The 23,141-nt window shown below is 48.3% G+C and overlaps 1 protein-coding gene across 6 annotated transcripts in view; it reads left to right on the top strand.

Annotated features, from left to right (window-relative positions):
• Positions 1-23,141, top strand: part of STAG2 (STAG2 cohesin complex component) — a 2,060,662-nt gene that overhangs the window by 460,068 nt on the left and 1,577,453 nt on the right. For all 6 annotated transcript variants that reach the window (XM_069612659.1, XM_069612661.1, XM_069612663.1 and 3 more), the window contains exon 8: positions 11,966-12,042. In XM_069612659.1, coding sequence (XP_069468760.1) covers positions 11,966-12,042 — 77 coding nt within the window. The remainder of the gene's footprint in view (positions 1-11,965; positions 12,043-23,141) is intronic.

Raw genomic sequence — 23,141 nt, 5'->3', positions numbered from 1 at the left:
ATCATAGAATTTGGACATTTACAACTCCCACAGAGATGTATGGACATCCTCAGTGAAGCCAGAAAACCTAATACTCGACACTGCTATTCTAGCAAATGGAAAAGATTCGTTATCTGGTGTAGAGGTACTAGCATCAACCCAGTTGACTGCTCTCCTACTGACATTATTCTATACTTGACCCATTTACTGGATTCAGGTTTAGTGTTCAATTCCATTAAAGTCCACCTAGCGGCACTTTCTGCATACACCACTTCCCAACTGTCATGATCTCTGCTTCCAAAAGGTCAGGGTTTTCCCAACTCCCTTGGAAGCAGGTCCATAACCCAGGTTCCGAGTGCCAACCAGTCCCAATTGGGACCTTTTGGACCCAGTCCTGGCGCCAGTGGCACCAGGCTCATAAATATGCCCAGTCCCAGCGCTGGAAGCGCCGGGCTCATAATGCTTGGGTGGACTTACCTGCAGCAGACCATGCTGCTTACTTGCCTGCCAGTTGAGCCTCTGATCCTCTTCTGTTTGGAACTACTTTTCCTGTTGGGTGGGGCTGGAGCCACTCCCTAGATTCAGAACACTGGAACTCTTCTGGAAGGCAGGAACTTTTTTCTTACCAGGAACTCTTTTCTTACTTAGGCGTGGCTGTGGAAGGAGACACCTAAGCACTACAGGAGGCTATTTAAACCACACCCGGTGGATGAATCTTGCTTTGCGTTATTCTGCAACCTCTGCAGCAGAACGCTCATCGTGTCTTCTGCATCCGGTCCTGGGCCTAAGGAAAAAGGCTTACCATCCTGAATCCAGTCTTCAGCAACACCTATAAAGACAAGAAAGAACAGGTTAGCATTCCGGCATCTGAAAGGCAAAGGCTTACCATCCTGAATCCAGTCTTCAGCAACACCTATAAAGACAAGAAAGAACAGGTTAGCATTCCGGCATCTGAAAGGCAAGTTTACCAACTCTTCGCACGCTCCGGAGGCCTTCGGCGCTGCATCCCGCATCTGAAAGACAAAACAAGGTGCGTTTAAAGACATTGGGGAACTTTAATACTCACGTGCCATTACTCCTTTCCACATCTAATCCAGTGGGTATTCCGGCACCCTGCAGCCGCTCCGAACTCGTACCTGCAAAATAAAAAGACAGAGCGCATAGTGAAGCAGGCAACAAGCGCTTACTTACGTGCTTCCAGGCGCTTCTATTCATCACACGGGCTCCATCTTCAACTCACTTCAGCCCGTCATCCGCCATCGCCGGAACCCTGCAAAACAAGAGACATCATTACTAAAGACTTTAAAGACATTTGAATGACTCGAAACTTACCGTTCGTGCAGTAAACGACGGACAGCAGTCCTCTGAAGTCAAGAGGCCTGCGCTACCTATCCAGTGAAGAAACTGGTTACAGCACCCTGCCCCGAGGCAGATGGAGAGCTCGGCATTCACTTACCTAAGGTGAGAGCGTTAACCTTTGGGGGTCTACAGGAGAGGAGAAGAGGAAAGAGATAGGGACACCCCAATAACCCCAGTTCATTAACCCCATATTTTCTATCTGCAGACATCTTACTCTACACGTCAGGCATACAGTGCACAGAGGTCCAGCCCAAAGAGCCAACCGGGTGCTACACATCACCTTTGAAGATACGGTAGTCGCCCAGTCAAGACCGGCGCCTCTGCGAGAATCAGGTGAGCGTTACACCAACTTAGTGTCGTGGTGGAAGATACCAGTTATCAAAGCCTTCATGGAGGGGGTAAAGAGGATACACCCTCCGATAGCTAACCCAGCTCCCGGATGGGACTTAAATGTGGTACTTTCCAGACTCATGGGCCCTCCCTTCGAACCCATGCACAAGGCAACTCTTAAAGATATCACCCTTAAGACTGCTTTCCTAATAGCTATCACCTCCATTAGGAGAGTAAGTGAACTACAGGCTCTCTCTGTACTAGACCCCTTCATAACAGTTCACAAAGATAAGGTGGTTCTACGCACACACCCAAGGTTTGCACCTAAATTCATCTCGAAATTTCATGTAAACCAAACTATAGAACTACCAACGTTCTTTCAAAACCCTTCCAGCTCGGGAGAAAAAAGTCTGCATACACTAGATGTACGCAGAGCTGTCATGTTCTACATGGAAAGACCCAGACCACTGAGAAAGACTAATCAGTTCTTTGTCTCGGTGGCAGCAGGAAGAGAAGGAGATGCGGTCTCAAAATCCACTATATCTAGATGGATTGTTCAATGCATCACTCTGTTACACTCTTGCTAAGAGAGAACTACCCTTCAAGCCAAGAGCACATTCCACTCGAGGCACGGGGGCTTCCATAGCATTCATTGCAAATGTTCCCCTTGAGTCCATCTGCAAAGCGGCAACCTGGAGTTCGGTGCACACATTTACAAAACACTACTGTCTAGATGCACACTCTAGATCTGATTCCCAGGTTGGGCAGGCAGTATTAAGACATCTTTTCTCTACTGTTCCTTCTCATAACCCACCGCCAACTCCGGGTACTGCTCGCTAGTCTATGCACAGCATGTGATTCTAAGCAGATTAACAAACATCAGAAGACAATGCATTACTTACCGTAAAAGCATTTCTGATGGTTGTATCTGCTTAGATTCACATGCGCCCACCCTTCCTCCCCGCTCGGATGGAAGGAACATAGACATCCTTTTATATATATTTCTCTCTTTTCTGTACTCACTCACGGCTAAAAGGCTCCCTCAGGGCAGAAAAATACAAACAGAGGGACCTCGACGCGTGAGGGATTGTGGGTACAACGCACGTCACTATAGGGATAGTGTTACAGACACGCCTTGTCGACGTCCCCTTTTCGACTACGAAAAACAAAATGCAATACTCCGCAGTGACCACTGGATGTCGGACCTATGCACAGCATGTGAATCTAAGCAGATACAACCATCAGAAATGCTTTTACGGTAAGTAATGCATTGTCATATAATTATTTATTTAAAAACGCACTGTTTGAAACACTCCAGCACTCTTATGGTAAAACACTCTAAACACAGTTACTTTTATAATATATACAACCCTCGTTCCTTATCAGAGAAGTTTTAGTTAACACCACTTATTTCCATACAGAGGTGAGCGCTTAACTATAGATGGCACTCCAATAAGTTTATGAAGAAGGGAGGGAAAAAGACAGAATATGGGAAGGTACACCACTCTAAGATTTAGGAACACTATTAGCAAGGCAGAAGAGCAAAAGTCACTTGTGAGCCAAAGTCCATAGGCTGGGCCCACTCTTAGAGAGAGCAGAGCACAAATGTGCACAAGATCACAGTTACACTAGGCTTAGAAAGTCTTGCAGAGAGTTCGAAAAGAGTTTAGAGAGGCTCAGAAAAGTTTAGCCAGTGTGTCCCAGGCTAACCCAGGTTCGAAAGCCGGGGGCTAAATCTACCCCGTACAGTCGGTGGCAAGGGAAGCCGGGCGGGACACGGTACCTTAAGTGGGAAGGATCCTCCAGCGGTGGCAGTTGTTCCTGGCAGCGGGTGCAAGTCTCGTCATCCAGTGGAAGAGAAGATCTCGACTTGGAGGAAAGATGAAGGTCGTTGCACTGCCAGGGAAGAAACCAGCCGCAGAGTTTTCCGGTTAAAGGTATTACCCTTTAATTCGCGGTCATGGTAAAACGTGGTATCCCGGTTGCCGGGGTGCTTGGCACAGGCAAGGCGGCCACGAGATACGTCAGGAAGGCGAAAAGACGGTGAAACTGGTTATCCCCACCAGTCAAAGGAAGAAGACTCTCTGGCGGGAGATCTCCTCTGTCGTTGGGAAAAGTGGTGAGACGGTCCAGCAGGGCTCCACCGGTGGTGTCGTCGTGGCAGGTCAGCTCAGCTTCTCCCTCGTCGGATTGTTAGGTCCTGTGGCGACTTCTGAAGTTCCAGTCCCCAAAGCCCTGCTTATATGCAGAAAACCCCCATTCACTCAGCCTAGCTGTCACTCAAACATGCTAAGTGGTGAGCTGGCCGGCTCACCACTTGGGCCAATCAGGACGGAGTGCGAATTGAGTTGCCTAGGCAACTCAGTCCAGGGTGCCTAAATCCCCCTCCACCCCTCCTAAATACCCCAGACAGAGTGGCACCACTTTGGAGGGCTTCTGTGGAGAAACCCGCCAAAAAGTGGAACAAAGGGCTCGACTTGGGTTGGAGTCACAGAAGAGAACACAAATGCCATTTTAGAACCGAGTTTTGGCAAAAAATACCAACCAGAGAATTAATATTAAATAAATAAACTGGCGGTATGTTCGAGGCTATCGTAATTAAATAAAGATAGTAGCCTCGAACAATGGGAAAATCCCATAGAGAAATATTCGCGGTTGAATATGAAAAGTAGTATCCACTGCCACCAGCCAAAACTCGATCAGGGGGGACGGAGACGTGCCCCCTCGACTAACAGACCCCGGGGCAATCTAATTGCCCCAGCCAGTACGTCCACAATATGATGGTTTGTACTGGTTCTATTCAGAATTCAAGACTAGTAAAGTCAATGGTGACTTTACATGCCTTGGGAGACAGTCTGTCCCAGGGTATGGAGTCTATACTGAGGGGTCACTATGACACTCCTGTGTTACTGCACTGAGGGTGCTGTGTAACACACATCACAAAAACACATGAAGCCCTATGGAGTAAAAGACCCCGTAGCCCAATAAACACATTTAGAGTCAAAGAAACACACTGAAATCATGCCCAAGAGTGAGGGTAAAAGAGTCTCACTCTTGGCAGGAGAAAAAAATAAACCCCAAAAATCCAGCAAAGCTGCTGGGGGACTCACTAGGTTAGGAAATTCAGCCTAAACAGAGTATTCTCCCTAACAAGCGCCACAGGCTCCGGTGCAGCAACCGCTGCCCCTGCCGGCTCCCCTGCCTCCCACAGTTTAGGTAGACCTTCCAGGATTTTGCGGCATGAAATGGCAAATTTTGCGGCACACACCTTTATTAATTGCGGCATTTTTGCAAGACATTTTGTATTAAGTGGAGGGTGCAAGATTGCCACATTGCAGGAAATAGGCAGAGTGCAAGGCTACAAGAGAGCAGGGTATCATTATGTATCTTTTGTATTTAATAGGAATTGTCCCAGATGTCTCTGGCTTGGCAGAACAGTGTCTGATTTGGCTACATTTTTTGGTTTAATGTGCATGCCTATATAATAGTTTTAACTAAATTGATCATTATCAGTTGTAATGCTGAAAATATTCCCTTTCTGTGTTCTCCAATCACCCACACACGGTTCCATGTAATAATGTCGCCACAAAAATTTTGCCATGCACAAAATATCGCCGAAAAATTGCCGTTTTTTGTGGCGACATTACTGCATGGAACATGCGGGGGACACCCCCAAACTTTTTTTTTTCATTTAGATTTTTTTTTTTTCATTTGCCCCTGTCACCATATATATGGTCACCCATATAATATTGCTGCAACCTTTTCCCAGCAATATTATTTACGGCGACCATATATATGGGGATATTACCCGATACCCCCCACACCTCTCACCACCCCACATCTCACCACCCCACACACCTCACCACCCCACACACCTCACCACCCCACACACCTCACCACCCCACACACCTCGCACCAACACACATCTCACCAACTCCCCATCACAACTTTCATTCCTGAACCTCTCACTCGGTCATCCAAATACTCACGTGCTATGTCACTCTGTCAAGTTACAATTTGCACTGCCCATCCCCTGCCACACTCCAAATCATACTCGCACCTTACACTCAATTCCTCCCGCAATATACATTCCTTCATTAATTTGTGCTGCTGCTGCATCTTGCGTCCTTTCTCCCTTTCTATCACACTCTTCCCTCATCTTTTCCCAAACTGCAGCTCACTGCCTCTTTCCGGCAAACCACTTCCTCTCTGCTTTCTGGCTCAGTGACCCCACACTCCCTCTCCTTTCTGTACCTCCGCTCGCTCTCAGATTTCGGGCCCACCGCATCACTGCTTCCTCTGCTCTTGTGCACCGCTTCCTCCTCCTGACCCGCTGCTCTTCCTCTGCTTTCTTGCCTATCACTTCACATCTCACCCATCACTCTCCCTCCCTCGCCTTTCGTTCTCAGTCTAACCATTTTTTATTTTTTTTAAATGTAGATTTAGACCGAGATCCTCAAAAAATGGGGCATTTAAAAATAGAGCCAAGGATATGCTATTTTTAGACAACCCATTTTTGGAAATGAGCAGGTCACCTTATTCTCAAAGGGGTCCGGCGCATTGCCACAGGCTTGAGCTGTAGCACAAATTGTACGCTGGTCAGCTGCCTTGAATGGTGTTCTGGGTTGTTTGACCAAAGTGTAATTATTTGTGGCGGAATTGACCGTAGTCCATTTCACCGCAAATTGATTTGCACTTCAGCCAAACAACCCAAAATGTACCTTTCACCACCACCCCCTCGCCTACTTAACTGCTTGTTTGCTGCCGCTTCTCCTGAAACGCTGCGTTGTCAGATCCGTCCCTCTAACGCGAGTCGGATCCGACTCTGCAGGGTCCCTTTTTCGTTTTCTTGTTTTTCTGTCCCCGCCTCCAATTTAGAGGAAGTGGGGAACACCTCTGCAACCCCCTAACCCAAATAATACTGAACTTGGGGTGCGGGTGACACCCCCGCAACACATGTTCGGTACTTATAAAACTCGATCGAATAGTACTGGACGAAATAGGTCAAATTGTACCATTCGATCAATTTTTGTCATCAAAATGGGTATTACCCTGAATAGAATCGCTCTCCCGACAGTGTTCTGCAAGCTCCCAGTGCCTTTCACAGGGACAGGCCCTTCAGGGCCCTGCCAGTGTAAAATGCGACCCCAAAAAATGCATTTTTATCCTGTTTGAGGAACAGATATGCAAGCGACACAGCAGCGGTTCATACCTTAAAAGAAATGCATGATAGGGTCAGGAAAGACCCTGTCATGCAGTAGCACCCCCACATCCCGTGTGCGTAGGGTTGCCTACAATTTCTGCACACTTAAAAGTGCATCTTGCTTGGAAACGACTGATGCGATTTTAAATTGGCAGAAACACCACTTTATTTGATCAAGGCGGTGAAAAAGGCCATTTGAATGGGCGCGCACATAAAATGGCCCATTCACGTGTCCCTTGTGGATTGGGCTGCTCTTTTTTTGGGCGCAAGTGATGAGATGTGTTGGCGCATTTCATTTCTTGTGAAAAAAAAAAGTTGAGAACCTTACACCCTGAGTAATTTATCTTTAAACCGTAATTTTTGCAGATGAATTAAAAAAAATGATTACATATATTTTTTTAAAGGTGCCGTTTTCGTACAAAAAGGCCGTTTTCGCAGCATTTTGCGGGATCGCAAAATCGCTATAAGATGGAGGGTCTGTTTAGGCAGTGCCACACCAGCCTCCACTGCAGCCACCTGCTCCGGTTTCAACACTGCAGCCCTTGGCATCCAGCACTCTTCCACCCGCTCTGGACAACTGGACACCCTGGTGGACACTGAAGCCCCCGACACACTCATCAACTAAGGCCTCCCCTGAATGGCTCACAGGTTTGGCATAGTACTTGGGGCTCCCACAACCCGAGGTTGTACCGGAGGCGGGGGTCTTGGCTGAAGTGCTCATTCTACGCCCTGTTGCTAGAACTGGGATTCTGATGCAGAAGGACTTTGCCACTCTGGCCTAAAAGGGATGGCTTAAGCCCCACTTGACCCAGCCTGTCAATCGGCGCCTCAATGCCAAGTATAGGCAAATGGAGGGGGAATCCACTCTTGGTGTCGGCACACCCTCAACCGCACTCTTGGGTGATCGCTGCATCGTCTCTCTACTCTAAGCCTCCCTCGTCCTCCTCGGCGCTGCTAGGCAAGGAGCTGCTAGGCTATGGAAAGAAGCTTTTTTTAACACCTCACTGCACCTTTGTCAATCCAATGCGGATGCCATGCTGGCAGCCGTTAACCAGAGGCTTTGGTGGGAAATAACCAACTTCCTACCGGAACGTCCGGTGCGGAGCCAGGTACGCTTAAAGACAGGGTTGGCAAAGGCCAAACTGGTGGCGCAAGACCTCATGGAATCCACTGTGGCCCACATTGACACCTCTGGTTGGGCCATATGCATCGCCACGGACATGAGGACTGCCTGGCTTTGGGCTACTAAATTCAACCCTGGCGTCCATGAATGCATATTGGACCTTCCATTCGAGGGTGGCCACCTCTTTCACCACCGATGAACTAGATGAGAAAAACAGTTCCCAAAGTCTGTATTCTTACGAAGGCCACGCCTAAGGCGTACACCCAGTCACATCAACAATCCGGTAAGGTGCGGGCATTCAGCGGTTTTCAGGTGCTTCCAAGAATGGAGGTCTAGACAGCCTGACCATTCTGAGTCTGCACCGGAGCAAAGAAAAGGAGGGGATTAGGGGGGGCAAGGGCTTATTTCAGTCCTCCTCCTTCGCAACAGCCTCGGAGGGAAAGAAGGCATGACGCGCCCCTTCGGGTCCACGTGTCTCTGGTGGGGGGCAGGCTTGCCCTTCACGCACACATTTGGCGTCAGAAGGTTACAAACCCCTGGATCCTATCCGTAGTGTCCACGGGGTACAGTCTACCAATCCCTCCCTCACCTCCCTCCTCTCCCACAGATTGGGACAGCAATTCTGTTGGTGGAAATTCGGTCACTCGTTGAGAGCCAGGCAGCGGAAGAAGTCCCAACCTTCCAGACAGGCTTGGACTTCTACTGCAGGATTTTCGCCATACAAAAGAACCAGGCTGGCCTGAGAGGAGTTATGGACCTTTCCACCCTCAACCTTTCCCCTCTTCAAAAATTCAAGATGGTTACACCAGCACTAATAGTGGAGACACTGTGCAAGGGAGACTGGATGTGCTCCCTGTATCTGAAGGACGCTTATCTACACGTCCCCATTTGGCAGCCTCATCGCCCCTTTCTGCGGTTCGGGATCATGGGCTGCCATTTCCAATGCAAGGTTCTACCCTTCGGCCTCAACTCAGCCCCCCAGGGTATTTCTCAGACTGATGAATGCAGTGGCGGCCCTCCTCGGGCCCAGGGCCACCACGCCTACCCATACCTGGACGACTAGCTCGTCCGTGCAAGATCGCCAGAGGCGGTTCATCACACTTCCTCCGCTCTTATGATCACTCTACACGAGCTGGGATTTTCTGTGAACCTCAAGAAGTCTCAGCTGCAGCCTGACCTTTCTGGGTCTCAACTGGGACACGAGCTCCGAGAGTATTTCCCCTCGGAGGACAAGATCATGGCCATCAAGAGGGCTGTAAACCACTTCCTCAGCCGAGAGGTGACCTCGGCCTGGTGGTACCATGGGCACCATGGTGGTTTTCCTACTGGCCGTCCCCCACACAAGACTCAAGAGGAGATTACAGATGCACTTCGCAGCCTCATGGAATCGGGAGCATGGCTCCCAAGAGGAGCTTATCAGCATTCCTGTCTCCACCCGGACCTCACATGGTGGTCCAGGGACCGCAACCTGAGGACGGGTGAGCCGTTTTGGCAGCCGACCCCTGAGGACACCATCACCACAGATTCCTCCCTGGAAGGCTGGGCGGTTTGGAGGGGGGCACTCTGGACAACCAGTGTCCATGGAGTCTGGTACCTTCAGGAGCAGGAGTCCATATCAATTGGCTGGAGCTGAAAGCTATCTGGTTAGCTCTCTAGGCCTTCCTCTCGCTCTTCGTCTCCTGGGCCAACAAGAAGTGCCAGCAGTTTGCGTCCTGGATGGGGCTGGGCCCCCGCTCTCTGGGCGACGCACTCAGATACAATGGGACGGCATGACAGTGTATGCATTCCCGCCCACACCACTGGTCCACAGGGTGACCTGCAAGATGAGGGAATCGTATCACACCTGTGTCAATCTAATAGCTCCATGGTGGCCGGCCAGGCCATAGTTCTCGGAGCTCCTAAGCCTTTCTGACAGGCCTCCCATTCACCTACCATTCGGCCCAGCTCACCTCCTCTCGCAGCAGGTGGGCAGGGTCATCCACCCTGCTCCGCAGAAATTGGTGCTTGTAGCGTGGTTCCTGAGCGGGTTACACTGAAGCACCTTGGACTCAGGCTAACGTGGATATCCTCCAGGGTGCTAGAAGCAAGGCTACTAGGACCCAGAACAAGAGTAAATGGACCAGAATTTGTCACTGGGCAGACTCTAATGAGATTGACCTCCCCAGCCCTCCCGCCCCTTCCCCTGATTTGCACGTTGGACAATGTGCTCTCCTTTTCTGCATTCCTCACTCACTCCGGGGTGCAGGTGGACACATGCTGCACCTACTTGGCAGCCATCTGCACTTGTAGGAATTCAAAGGAGGTGGTCTTCTCCAACCTGGTGGCATCTGGCGAGCCCTACACTATTTTACACAAAGATAGAACGCACCCTGCATTCCTACCCAAAGTAGTCTCTGCTTTCCATCGGAACGTGAAGATGTTCTTACCTACCTAGACAGGACCAAGTGCTTCTGCAAATCGGACACACTGTCACCTTCTGGTGGGGTAGGTGTCAACACCTGGGTATCAGGCATCCAAGGCCTCCATAGCAAGGTGGATGGATACAGCCATCAAGGAGTCATATGAGGGGCAGCACAAACTGCTTCCAACTTGCTTGCATGCATGCCCACGCTGTCGGGCCAGAGCCACGGCCGTAGCATTCCAGAGACCAGCCCTGTGGCAGGTCATCAGCAGGGTGGCTACCTGGGCCACCCCTTAAGCTTTCTGCAAGCACTACTGTTTGGACGCCGGCTCTAGGTCAGACGCGGCATTCCGACAGGCGGTCCTAAGGAACTTGTTGTCTTAAGAAGGGTCTCCTCTCCACCCTGGGGCTAAATTCATTTTTAATTTCCCATGGAGTATTGAGGAAAGGTGACAGGACATAAGAGTAATTAATAGTTACCATAGTGACCAACGGGTTTAGTCCATAGTCCCCTTTCCGCCATACGTCCCACCATCCTCCCCCCTAATAATACTGGTGTCATTAGGCAATGTAATATTGTTGACGCTTCAGTGCGGACTGAGGAGTGATGCTGGTGGGCGGAGTCAGAGGAACGCATGCTCCCAGGGCCGCACCCCCGCGCGTCTGTGTCTCTAAGTTTAAAGGGGAAGATTTTTTCTGGTGAAAAAGGTTCTGTCTCCCGTCCCTAGCGAGGTGACGCCCAAGGAGGCAAGGGGACTATGCAGTAAGAGTACGTTAGTCACTACAGTGAGTAACTATTAATTTATTTGCATGCTTTCAATACTTCGTAGGTACCTTGGTGTACTGGGATTCCCCTGACCAGGCCCAGAGTTCGCTTAAGATTGTTTTGTTTGACATTAAACTGTTGCTGATTGGCTTCAAGTACACGGTAGAGAGTGCAAGAGATTGATTGGAAGTACTTGCTGCACTAAAACGCTGCTCGTTATATGCATGTGTTGTGAGCTGCAAAAGAACTTGTGGCATAAAATGCTGTGTAGTGAATTTTTTTGAGGCAGCAGGAAAGCAACATCTATGTCTTGAGGGGTGAAAGTTCAGTGGAGCTTTTAAGACCTTTTGTTCTCTTCACAACCAGATTGATAGTACCTGCTAATGATCTGAATAACATCAACATCTGGCAAACATCTAATGCTTATACAATGATTCTGCAAGAACCAAAACTTTTGACCTGGTTTGGGTTTGTTTGGTAGTGCTTTAAGCAAACAGTGTTTTGAGATTCAGCTTAGCTGTGTGGATTTCTCGCTTGTAAAGCAAATCGTAAATTACTCTTTCTTTATAAAATGTTTTTTCCAAATGTCCATGTCTTTGTTTTTTTGTTGCATACTGTCCATCTTAGCAGCACTTGCTACTTTGGTGTAGATTAACATGTACATGAACTGAAAGGGTTTTTAGCCTGCTGGGCTGGTGGCATATATTTCTTCATAATTCTAAATTGATCTACTAAAACAAAATACTGTTTTTAGACTTTACTGCGTTTATGAACTGCTAAAATGCAAACCTCTTGTCATTGCAGGTGTAGTCAGTGGAGAGATGTTCAGACACATGCAGAATTCTGAAATAATTCGGAAAATGACAGAAGAATTTGATGAGGTATTGGAGGCCCTCCAAATGTATAGATTGTTAATGGGTGTTATTTTTTAAGTGGACATTTAAGCGCTACCACTCTTATTAAAGTATTACTGTGGTATTGCTTGGTTTTTAAGAACAGTTAATGGTTTAGATTCAGTTTAATTGTCTGATTATTGGTTGCAGAAACCTGCAAAACCTATTTAATACTGTACTTGCAAAGAAATGTAAGACTCTCCTAAGTCACTATTTTCTCTTGATATGCATCATAAACCGATGACTTGATGCTCTTGCACCTTCCGTACATTACTCCTTTGTCCCATCTCCTTTCCACATACTTATGATGTTGCACCAATAGGGCTGGGCTGATCTTTTTGCTAGTAAAAATACAGCTATCTTTTTGAATTTGCTGAACTGGACATGGCATGGTGTGTATGGCTACCCCTTTTTTCACTACAACAGGTCCAGAGGTTTAGGATCTGTTTTTAAACCTGCTGTTTTTCATTACGGTCATGTCAGTCCTTCCCCATCTAGAAGCACTAGTCTCCCCATCTCGGGTTTGACCCAGTTTTATGTATGCACCTCCTGCTGGATCTGACTAGCACATGTTGTCTCATGGGCTTTAGCCAAGAGCACTGTTGGGAGGCTTCTGCACTGCCTGTTGCTTTCTTTTCTGCCTATCTTGTGCCGTAGGATTCAGCACTGGCCTATCCTCCAGACCTCAACATGACACATGAAGGACTCGGTACAGATGCAGAAAGGTTGCTCCCAGGGATGTCCTCTGGTAAAATACAGGGTTATTTTCCAAGGCATCCCACAATGTTTACTCCTTCATGTAACAGCCTAGCAATAGTGACTGTTTGCAGAAGTTACATGTGACTGTTGGTGGCGCTCGTGTTGATGGACTGCCACTTGTCTGTTACCGGATCCATGCGACTTGAGTTACTCATAAGCGCCTGGAACCTGTGACTGGGCTCCCTGAGCCCAAGTGCCATTGCCTCCTGCTGGGACTCTACCACCAGGGATCCTCTGAGGGTCCTCAAGAGTATTGCACACTGCTTCTGCTGGAGGACAGGACTTTAAATTATGATTGGATAAGCAGGACTAAAAGCAGCACCTGGTTATCCAACAGTAACCTATCACCAGGGACACCACTGGGGAACGAGATGCTAGTACATAGCGTTACACAAATTTAACTTCTGCAAAAAATGCAAACCTACAATTGTTTCCATTATGTTTGACCCCTTCTTTAAATTTCATATAGATGTGTCCTTATGTTTATTTATAGAATGTCCCAAATGCACATGTTCAGCATCAGTTGGCCAGCAGAGCCAAAATCTTCATGCTTGGTTTAGGGTATATTTAAAGAAGCTCATTAGGAGGTTGAGACTGTTCAAATCCCTTCCTCGGCTGGCCCCAATAACGTATATCTTGCATCCTGCTGCATCCATTGAATTTTGACCTTCTATATGTATGGTGCTGGGCCGTGTATATGGGATTTCTCCATCTTATCCAATGCCTGCTGGTCCAGTGGAGTCTGATCTCCCTGTTGGGGCTGCTTGCTTAAATGACATGTAGGACAGGTAAGCTGACCCGTAAGCCAAGGCCTTCCATGACACGATGTGGGGCCTGCCACAGTTTTAAGGTAATTAAACAAGAGGTTGTTACCACAGTGCTCCTTGTGGCAGGGGTTCTTGCTCTTAAAAGGTCATGAGATGAATTTTTTGTCTGCACTGTGGGGGAAGACTTCAGAAAGCAACACCAGTTATGGTGAACAGGGAAGACTCGGAGAGGTTAGCCAAAACTCCATCAAGGTAGGTGGATGAGCAGTCCAGGCTTAGTCTCAGGTAAAGTGTGAGTCGTCTAAGGCTACAGAGAAGCCACACACTAATTTCAGGTTCTACAGTCAATGTACAAAAATACAGTAATTTACTAGGCCTTTCAGAACACAGGTGACTTTTGCAATCAGGATAGTACTATAGACATGCCCTGTTGACGTTACTTTTCGATTCCTCGCACCAACAACTAGATATCGGCCTATGCAAAGTATGTGAATTTAAGCAGATACAAGCATCCGATGATTAAAGGTATGTTATATTTGTCATCTTCACTTTTGGTGAGAAAATCACTTACTAAATAAACGAGTACTAAAAATAGAATCTCCTCAACTCCAGTTCCCCCTGTCTTAAGCAGTCAAGCCATAAGATGTTATGGGGCCTAGTGCCCATAAGTCACCAGAGTGGATTTCAAGAAAGATGCAGTGAGCTGTGGTGCTGAATCAAAAGCATTCAGAAAGTATTTTGTAGTGAAATATATATTTTCAGAAAATCAGGTAAGTACTCCTCTGAATCCTAGTCCGAAGGTTGGCCTAGAAGTAGGATCCTTGACTCCAGGTTAGGCAAAAAAATGTCGAGCCACAGGGAGTTCGCGAACGTGGGGCTTTGCCTAACCCAAAAAAGGCCCCACAAACGGGAAATGGCAAAAAAAGGGGCCATTTTGACAAATTGGTCACCCATGGGTGCTGTACTGCAGCTCAGGGTTCAGCCTGTGATAGAAAAGCACAATGGTAGGAAACATTAAACCACTGCCTCCAGCCATTTAAAGTAGTGAGGGTAACACAAAAAATGAAACATGAGAATGTAGGATAAGGGGCAACTAGGTATCCCCACAGCACTCCACATAAAATGGTGTGCTGGACCTACAAAGAGACATGGTAGGGAAAGTCAATTTCACTTTACCATTCTGTAGTTCACCCAAGGAAAGGTATTTGAACCTTGCTTGTCGCCATATAAAAAGTAGATGCCAATTGATTTTGTCATACTCCAAAAACAGTGGAAACACTAGATCCAAATCATGTCAAAACACATGAGTGAGAAAAAAGGCTGCTTACTCCAGGGTTAAAATAAAGTCCTAAATCTACCAAAAGAGCTGGGGGTCTCTAAGGTTGAAGGGAATTTGCACAGAAATGAGAATTCTCCCCAACGACCTGCAAAGTTAGGGTGTAACTCATCTTGTCCTTTACAGCCCAGTCCTTAAATGTTGAATGTTGTGCTTTAAGTCTACAGGTTTGCCCACCCCAACTAACTCAGATGCCATAGGAGAACTGGATCGACAGCAAATCTGTGACCCCCCTGGATGAATCCTGAGGCTGGAAGATGCTCTTCCTTGTCACAGTACATTTGGTGCTTTCGCAGGCTAAGTTGTGGTTTGGCTTTAATCGATTGGATTCCTTGAAAACGGACCCCCTTTGCAAGGAGTCGGCGCTCGGATGTCCGGGCCAATAGAAGACGAGTAACCAGTTTGTGTTGGAAAGGCAGCCCTTTCATTCTTCACAGTGGTCTCCGTCGGTAGGTCGTTACTCTGGCTGTCGATGTGCCACAAAGGTGAAACTTGCTGTGGGCTCCGAAAAGTCCTGGCTGGAGAGGAAAAGCCCTTGGGTGCCTTTCTTTGACGATGTGTGCAGTGGCAGAAGTAGGTGTTGGGTTTCAAGGTTTTGTGGTTTACATACTTGGATTTTCAGTGCTGCAGCATGGACCTCTGGACTCTACCAAGGGACTGGACTACGGACCCTCACCAAAGCTGTACCCTTGGGACGTTATTTTTGGTGGGAAACCCACTGGCAGACCTTCCTCTGAGCACAGCGAACTGGAATCTTTGGTGGGAAAAAGTGGTCCGATGTCGTGTCCGGGGATGTCCCTTGAAAGATTTTTTGATCTGGTGGAACTTTCACAGCTCTGCGTGTCAAGCGGCACAATGCCAGGGTACCCTCAAGCCCCCCCTCTCGGGTTAATATGCAGTAGTCCGATTTCCAGCGGTCATGAACACTCCTCTGGACCCTGGGCAACACAACTTGATTTTTTTGGATCGAGATGCCCAAGCACTCCTCTTCTGGAATCAAAAAAACCCTTCTCCAGACGGCGGGCACACATGACTGGATTCTTGGGTACTTCTGATGAAGAGTAGCAGGTGCACAGGTGTCCCTCGTAGCTCGGGAAGAGGTCTCCTAACCAGGTCCTTTCTTGATTCCATCCTTTGGTCAGCTCAGCAGGCTTTAAATTCCTTGAAGAAATGCAGCTGCAAAGTGGACCCAGGATTCAAGTTTCAGGTTTCATCTTCAGAACAAATTGGTAAGTGAGAGATCCCTAGTCATACACATTGGTTTGCCATTCATTCAGGCTGTGCCAGGCTCAGTCAACCAATCCTACACCTGTGCATTCATACAGGCAGACTCCAATTAGGCTCAGTCATTCAGGCCATTCACCCAAACCAGACACCCATAGCAGAGAACGTTGATTGCAGTAAGCACCCAGCCTTTCAGAACACTACACTGCATTCGCTCCGTTTCAATCCAGGCTGGCTTATGCATTGCCACACAACCACAGACACCCACAACACAATTATTTGACTTCAGACTCCATTCATACAGGTCCCACCCCAAGGGTGCACTCGCAACACAGTCCCTGGGAAGGCTCTTGTCAGTCTGACAGGAGGCAGCCACAGAACATATATGGTATTTGCTCCAACACCCAGTCGGGGAGAAGGGGACAGAGTCAGGGCTTGCCAGGGCTTTGGGAAACAAGGTTTAAAGGCAATGAAAACCAAGAGGCTACAGTGGCCTTCTTGCCTTTGTCCAGGAATCCATTGATTCCTATTGCATGGCCTATTGGTCCCTAAAAACGGAGGCCACTGAGCCACTGTCAAGTAGCATGTAGCTACCACCGAATCTAAGTGATTTGCCCACGGCTGAAACTACCACGGGCAAAACGTTTGCATGAGAAAGGTGTGAACTACCAAAAGTTTGCACCTTTCTCATGCAAACACACATACATTCTCAAACCCACACAAACACATAACACACCCATAACGCCCCCACCCACACCCCAACATAAACAAACCCCACTTACCTTCAGCTTCACGTTGGGTTCCTGCAGCGCCAGTTCCCTTTCACTTCCGTGATCGGGAACTGGTGCTGCAGGGTCCGGCTCTTTTCTTTTTTTTTTTTAAAACGGAAGGCTGCCCGGATGTCCCCCGCAGCCCCTGCTCACTATACCATAAAGTATAGTGAGAGGGTCGATGGGTGGGACACCCCTGCAGCCCCCCATTTTTTTATTTTTTTTTATTTATTTTTTTACAATGCTACCACCAAAGGTTTGAACTTTTGGTGTTCGAAACTTTGGTGGTAGAATTTTTAGAACTTTTGGTCGTTGCAACCATTTATTTCGGTACAATCGTCCTAAACCGCTACCACCAGCCCATATCCTGCTCTGTGGGCAACACAGGTGCCCAAAAACACAAACCAGAGGTAAAAAGGTGTGCCCATGCCTTATGGGTGCCATGGTATCCCATGGGTGGTGTTCACCTTGAGGAAAATTGAAGAGCTGCACTGTTGGAGGTCCAGGCTGGACCTCAGTGGTAGAAAACATACAGAGAAAACGCACAGAGAAGTGGTAGGACAAAGGACTAAGAGGCCCTGTTACTCCAAAAGGCATTTCCAGCATCACACCCACAGAGGCTCCTTTCGAATGGATTGTCTACTCCCACGTATTCCTCATCTTATGACTATCGTTTCAGCAAAGCATTTTCTTGGCAGAGGGTGCTGTGGGGCGATGTGGTCGACTCGATTTCCCACGAGGGCTTCCATCCCAGGGTCGTCAGTCAATATATGTAGCACACACAGCACACGTTGGCTTAAATTTTGATTTTTCCATGACAGCTACACTTGGAAGAATTACAGCATGCTTCCGTTTTTTGTGAAAAAACTGAGTTTGAATACAGTGGCCTGGGTTTAAAATGTGCTACAAAAGCTGTGCCAAGATGCCCCTCATGGACCCCATCAGGTGTCTGTGATGCCTTGGCATTAAACATAAGACGGCCGACCGTGAATTTGGTCAGTTGGATCGGTAAGGCTATGAAAGAGCATAGAGGGTAATCCAACGAGTCGAGAGGTGACTCTCCTCGAAGGAAAAGGTTTTTTTAAAAAAAAGCACTCTTGCTCCAGGAGCAGGTCCCATCATTCCTCCTCTTTAAGGAAATTGAAGAGAAGGCATTCTGATGTTTGTTAATCTGCTTAGAATCACATGTTGTGCATAGTCCGACATCCAGTGGTCACTGCGGAGTATTGCATTTTGTTTTTCGTAGCCGAAAAGGGGACGTCGACAAGGCGTGTCTGTAACACTATCCCTATAGTGACGTGCAGTGTACCCACAATCCCTCACGCGTCGAGGTCCCTCAGATTCTTTTTTTCTGCCCAGATATTTGTCGTCTTTACGCGGAGCACCTCGAGAGTAGGGGTGTCACGGTATTAGTTTTATGACGGTACGATAACCTTCTTGCCAAATGACGGTATATCATGGTTATCGCGGTATAGCAGGTGGAGGTAACTAATCTTAACAAATATTTTCTAAAAGGTCATAAATTGTCAGATTTATCATCACAAACAAAACCAGGCACCCAGGGCCAGAATTGGGCTTTTCAACATACTTCCCACTGAAATGCCACCCCTTGCTTCCACCAAACACACGTGTGAAGAGGAGGAGGGGGGGATTGTGGGGGGAGCCCTGCTGCCACTGGCAAAGCAAACTGAATAGCTTAAGTGGTCATTTAGGCTTTTAGCTCCCCCCATTGGCTACTGGTGAAGATGAACATGTTGCCATCTTGATAACCTGCATGCCACAGATCAATGGAGGCTGAGGGTAGTATACGCTTGTGCGCATACGCACACACGCTCTCTTTACTTTACAGCCTTTAGTTTACTTGCGGACCAAAAGGTGTTCAGTAATCACGGACATGTTACCCTTTGGTATGGCAACGGGGAATACCCACAGAGCTGAGCGAATTTCGCAGTGCGACTTATTATATGTAAATTCAATGATGGAACCAGGGAAATCCCCCATTGTCATATGTTTAGCAAACAATATCCATTATAAATATATAAATCCCAAAGCCGCCATCCCAAAGTAAACCCTTTTCCTTCTTGGCACTGTATTTATTCTTCCTATTGCTAACATATTGATTTTATGTCAGGCATGTGTGGTTTATGGAATGGCATTAAAAACTGCTCCAACTGAAACTACTTGGCAGACGGCACATCCAACAGTGCAAGCCCAAGACTGTGCAGCACTTGCTTACTGCAGCCTTTCCAAATCAGATTGAAAAGCACACTTAACGGTATAAACGGTATACCGGTATAAACAATGTGACGGTTATTGTTCAATTAAGTGGTTCACGGTATCTTTAACGGTATACCGGTATACCGTTACATCCCTACTCGAGAGACACTGCAAAAACATTTATTCGACCTTTGGTCGTTATTAACTTAATACTTTACATCCCTCCTTCAGCGTCATAGCTGCAAAGCTGTTTCACCGCCGATCAAGATCTTCGACGGCGGTGCCTTCGACGGAGGAGTTGGTTCGGCATTCGCCGAACACGTGGCCTGGCCTCGCTGGCCAAATACAGTAGGGAGAGTGGGGTCGTGGGACATTTATTTCTCTTTGAGAATGACTTTCCCTTTCCCCTCCCTTTCCTTCGGGGTTGTTATCACATGCAATCATTTCCTCAGCTATGGAAAGGACACCCTTTAGGTTTTGCCCGTGTTGCAAGGGCAAGTTTACCTGGAAAGAACAGTATAAACGGTGTAACCGTTGCTTGCCCCTCGACCACAAAGAAGACGGCTGTGAGGCCTGTCAGCTTCTTAAGCCTAAGACTTTAAAGGACCGCAGGGTCAAAAGGTGGGCAGCCTACGCCATGTCTAGGTCAGATTCCTCACACACCGCCGCCGAAAGTGCCGAGGAATGTGATAACCCGACGTACGTTTCAGAAGTCGTAGACCTTTCTAAGGAGCGTTCACGCTCCTCGTCTGTGCTCTGTCCGACAAGCTCGGCTCACACCCTGCTTATGGGGATGAACACCCCAGCGACACTGACACACACAAAAAACACTCCCATACACACACCACCCACGGCTCCTCATCGTCGAAGACGAAGAGAGCATTAACGCCAACGAAGACGCAGGTCCTACCGCGGCCTCCTCAGACCGTAGGAGTCCTAAGCCCTCCCCTCTCAACCGCGACTAGCGACTGGGCTACCCAAGATAAGGGCGCTTTCACTAAACCGCCAGACGCGCACCGTCAGAGCGCCCGTCGGCGTAGAGCAAGCGACGCCTGTAACGTCGACGCCAGAGGTACCCTCGACAGACAGATTAGTTGTCGAGAGCCTGGCGCGGATTGTTTCCACTGCTGGCCAGAGACGGACGGCAAAAGAAACGTCGATCACTGCTCACAAGGCCTGGGAGATGCCGACAAGGTCAGAAGGAAGTACCCTAGGCTGTATAAACCCCTCCAAGAGGATGTAGATTTATATGACCTCACTGAAGATGACCGCCACTTTCAGGAGGATGACAAATTCTTAGGCAACGAAGGGGAACAAAACCTAGAGGAGGAAGGTTTTGAAGATAACCTAGATATGGGTGGTGGGGGCTTCGGAGTGTCAACCAGCGAGGCACCACCAGATAAAGAGGGTATAAAATTGTATGCCCTAGGAAAGAGGATTACAGCCTCGGCAGCCTTTTCCGCAAGAATTGCCAACAACTCTTTGCTGGCAAGTTACGCAGATGCACAATGGAGCAAACTACCTAAGGACATCGAGGAGGTACCGGAACCCCTACGTACTCTGCTTCTGGCCACGGTTACTGAAGGGACCTTAGTCAACCAAAGCATCATTAAAAATACTCTGGATGCTGTAGAAACGGCTGGCCGTTCCCTAGTCCAAGGAATCCTCCTCAAACGCCATGTATCGCTATGTAATTCAGGTTTTAAACCTGAAACACAAGCATCTCTAACAAACCTATAGAAGATGCCAACCTCTTTGGGAAGGCGGTGGATGAGGCACTAGAGACCGCAAAGAAGGATTTTGACACCATCAAAACCCTAGACCAAATTTCAAGGCCTTCCAACAAACGTGGTTATTGCAACAGACGCTTTTTTCGAGGCCAACAGCAACAGCAGCAGCAATCCTGTGCAGGTAACTGGTCCTCTAACAAAGGCACCAGTGGACAATGCAACCAAAGAAGACAACTTTGTGGCAAGGGAAGAGGTTGGGGTCCCACCCCTAGAGGTTCCCAAGCCACCAACACCCAATGACTCGAAGATTCGGGTCCCCTCCCATGCATAGCCGGTCGGGGGCTGGTTAACATCCTTTCTTCCAGCATGGGAGGGTTTAACATCAGACTGCTGGGTACTATCAACCATAGCCCGCGGTTACTGTATAGAATTAAACAGTTCCCCTACGTACAGACCCCCAAGGGGACGACGCATGTCACCAGAACACCTCGCCATCCTTCTTCAAGAAGTGGACCAACTACTAGAAAAAGGAGCTATAGAGGTGGTGCCTCTATCTCGGGTAACGGAAGGTATTTATTCAGTGTACTTCCTTGTGCCCAAAAAGGACTTAACCATGCGCCCTGTACTAGATCTGCGCCCAGCGAACAAATTTGTCAAACCTCAAAAGTTTTGTATGGTGACTTTACAGGAGGTGATTTCACAGGGAGATTACATGACTGGACATGAAATATGCATACGTTCATATTTTAATGTTGCCAGCGCACAGAAAAAACCTCAGGTTCATGATAGAGGGCAAATACTACCAGTTCAGAGTGCTACCCTTTGGCATAGCGTCAGTGCCAAGGGTTTTCACTAAAGTACTGGCAGTGGCAGCGGCCCACCTGCGCAGGTTGTCCATCCCAGTATACCCATACCTCGACGATTGGCTCATAACAGGGGATTCTTACGAAACGTGCTTCTCAAATACCCAAAAGACTGTAGACCTTTCGTTCCAACTGGGCTTCTCCATCAACGAGAAGTCTAGCCTAGAACCCAGCCAGATCAAACCATTCCTAGGGGCTCTAATTCGAACAAAGGACGGCCTCGTCTTCCCCTCCAACGAGAGGGTGCAAAACATGCTGTTTCAGATCCCTCAATATGTGGCCGGTCGAGAGGTGACCGTATGCAAAGCAATGCGCTTACTAGGAATGATGGCGTCATGTATTTATTTGGTACCTCACGCGCGCCTGCGCCCAATGCAAGAGTGGCTCAACAGCCAGTGGTGTCAGGCCAGCGGACAATGGGACGATCTAGTGGTTTCGCAAGCCTTGGTTCTCTCGCTACGGTGATGGTGGTCGAAGGAAAACCTGGTAATAGGGAAACCATTCGCCACCCCCGCAGTGGAAGCCACTCTAACCACAGACGCATACCTCACAGGATGGGGGGGGGGGGAGGCTCACCTATCCCATTAGACTGCTCACAGAGTTTGGACTCCGAGCATAGCATCCAAGCACATAAACTTACTGGAGCTACTAGCTGTGTTCAAGGCACTGAAAGCCTTCCAGGCACACCTGCAAGGGAAGACGGTGAAAGTCCTCATGGACAGCACCACAGCCATGTACTACCTCAACAAGCAAGAGGGCACTCCCTCTCCAGGACTGTCCAAGCTGTCCCAGAACATCTGGAAGTGGGTTCTCAGACACATGTTCCTATTGTCACATGTAACTGGGGAACTCGATCTGCTAGCAGACGAACTCAGCAGAGACTTCCCTTTGCCCTCGGAGTACGAATGGCGGTTACACGAAGACATAGTCTTCGACGTTTTCACACAATGGGGATTCCCACAAATAGATCTGCTCACAACTCTGGAGAACTCCCAATGCCAAGATTACGCCTCCAGGTACCCCCAGAACCCATCCAAGAGGAACGGTCCATCGATACCATGGTCAGGGAAATTTGTTTACGCTATCCGCACCCCCCCCCCCCCCCCCCCCCCGACTCCCCTTCTTAACAAGATAGTGCACAAGATGCACCAGGAACAAGTTACCATGATACTGGTGGCCCCTATGTGGGCCCGACAGCCATGGTTCGCCCACTTGATGAGATGTCCCTATCTCCTCCAGTGAAACTTCCCTGCCCGTACAACATGCTGTCACAAGACAAGGGCAGAACACTGCATCCATGCCCTCAGACCATGAACTTAGCAGCCTGGCTCCTGAGATCATAGAATTTGGACATTTACAGCTCCCTCAGAGATGCATGGACATTCTCAGGGAGGCTAGAAAGCCTAACACTCGTCACTGTT

This window comes from Ambystoma mexicanum, chromosome 5p, assembly GCF_040938575.1.
Source record: "Ambystoma mexicanum isolate Mex_15411 chromosome 5p, UKY_AmexF1_1, whole genome shotgun sequence".
Lineage (NCBI taxonomy): Eukaryota > Metazoa > Chordata > Amphibia > Caudata > Ambystomatidae > Ambystoma > Ambystoma mexicanum.
The sequence above is the reverse complement of the archived record's forward strand: the minus strand, read 5'-3'. Positions and strand labels throughout refer to the sequence as shown.